Genomic DNA, 2180 nt, shown 5'->3' on the forward strand with positions numbered 1-2180 from the left:
GGGACAGAATAGCTGCCAGGTCCAGAAGGTGGCCAGAGAGATGCGGGCGCTTGCCTCCATGGCAGAGGGCACAGATCCCTAAGGAAAGGGAGCAGTAGCTCCCCAGAGAGTTGGGGGGGCGGTGGCCTCTTCCCACAGGGAAGACCTCAGTGCACCAGCTCCATGCTCTGCAGAGGATTTGAGCCCTGGTCTCAGTGCGTGAGCGCTGTGCGCCACATCCAAGCGCTTCACTTCAGGGAACCGAGCTGGTCCTCCAGAGAGAGGCGGAGGAAAGCGCCGGCCCAGCCCCTGCCCGTGCCCAAGGAGCAGCCCCACCCTGCCCCCGGCGGCACACCAGTGACCATCTCTCTCCCCGCAGTGGTCTCGGCCCTGAACAAGGCCTGGTGTGTGAACTGCTTCTCCTGCTCCACCTGCCACACCAAGCTGACCCTCAAGTAAGTCTGTGTCCTGCTGTTCCGTGTCCCTGGCTGGGGCTCGCCCCCTTAGTGGTCCTAGAGTTTTTAAAACAGACGATTTGAGCCCTTGTTTCTTCTTCCTGCTGAGGTTTCTGAAGTAAAGGCTTGCCCTCTCATTGTCCCTGTTGTTCTGTTCCTTCTTTGTGCTGTCAAAGGGATAAGTTCGTTGAAATTGATCTAAAACCAGTCTGCAAGCACTGTTATGAGAAAATGCCAGAAGAATTTAAGAGGCGCCTGGCCAGACGGGAGAGAGAAGCAAAGGATAAGGACAAGCAGAAAAAGAAAAAGCCAGTCTGTCTGTAAACTTCTCTGTCCCTTCTGTCACCGTTTCCACTGCTCTCCTCTTCGGTCAGTCCTTGCGGAGTTTGTCCTTGCTGTCTTGTGCTTGTTTGTTTTCTTCTTGGCATGCTTTTGTGACTGGCACAGATGGCCGTCCAGTGCGCGGCCCTTGTGTGGCCTCTTTGTCCCATGGCTGCTGCTGGGCGCTGTCCTCTCCCTCCCTGATCAGACTCACCCCTGCTCAGGTCAGTGGGGCGGCAGCTTTTTCTGCCAGCTCTGTGGGTAGTTAAAAAGAACTTGGATCCAAGAACCACAACTCCAGGGCCCTGGTCTTTGGTTCATGGAGAATCCTGAATGTCTGACATCTCTTAAACTGCACATGTCCCAAGTCTTGGGGCCTTTGGCACCCTCGCGAAGTCTGGTCTCCCTGGAGAGACACCCATGGCCCAGGGTCCCACAGGACGCCAGGCTTCCTCTCCTGAGAGCTTCTAGGCTCTTCTGTCCTGGTTGGGTGGGGAGTGTTACGATTTTTGGTGTTCTAGTTCATTACCGGCGCATCTTGTCTTTGAGACAGGGTCTCGTTAGGCAGCTCAGGCTGGCCTTGAACTCACTTTGTTGCCCAGAATACCCTTGAAAGCGCAGTGATCCTCCTGCCCCAGCCTCCCAAGCGTTGGGATTACAGGCATGTGCCACTATGCCAGGCCCTGATTGTTTCACTTTGTACCTTGTGGTTGTCACGATGTCCAAGTTCTAAAATGCTTTCATTGTTTCTGTTTCTATATTTCCTCATGTAGAGACAGTAAGAAGCAAGTATGAATTTAAACCATTGGAATACCTGCTAAATAGTCTCTCTGTAGGCAGGAATAACTTACTTAAACTTCAAAAAGAGGGCAGCTTCTAGCACCTACAAGCAGGTGCAGGGGCCAGGGGTTCGATCCCTGGGCCTGCCACGCTGGCCCCATTCCCGGGGCGCACCTGTAATCCCAGCTCTTGGGAGGCTGTAAGTGGGCTGATCACAACGAGTCAGCTTTGTTAGGGAGAGCCTGAACACCCTGTAGACCCTTCCTCCAAATACATACATACATACATACATAAAAGATGGCAGCTTCTAGAGTTTTTGTTGTAAGAAGACTTTGGGGGGCTGGGGAGATGGCTCAATAGAATAAGTGCTTCCCTGGCAAACACAAGGGCCTGAGTTCAATCCCTGGTTCCAAAAAAAAAGACTTTGGGAGGAATGGCAAATTTAGTCTTGCTATTTAAATAATCAAACTACCCTAGGAAGCATTTGACTTCCCAGCTGTTCTGCAACATTCAAGGAACTTGGGGGCCTGGCCGTAGCTCAGTTCTTTAAGTGGCTGCTTCCACAAAGCTGTCAGCCTCAGGTTGCTGGAGTTCGATCCCCACAACACTCCAGCCAGCCCAACCACCCCTGAGGGCATTTGGAGC

The 2180-nt window shown here is 52.9% G+C and overlaps 1 protein-coding gene across 1 annotated transcript in view; it reads left to right on the plus strand.

The window, feature by feature from the left end:
- Nucleotides 1–2180, plus strand: part of Lims1 (LIM zinc finger domain containing 1) — a 39427-nt gene that overhangs the window by 34144 nt on the left and 3103 nt on the right. The window contains exon 9 of the mRNA XM_023717373.1: nucleotides 174–434. Within this exon, the coding sequence (XP_023573141.1) occupies nucleotides 174–434 (261 nt within the window). The remainder of the gene's footprint in view (nucleotides 1–173; nucleotides 435–2180) is intronic.

This window comes from Octodon degus, unplaced genomic scaffold, assembly GCF_000260255.1.
Source record: "Octodon degus isolate 3935 unplaced genomic scaffold, OctDeg1.0 scaffold00052, whole genome shotgun sequence".
Lineage (NCBI taxonomy): Eukaryota > Metazoa > Chordata > Mammalia > Rodentia > Octodontidae > Octodon > Octodon degus.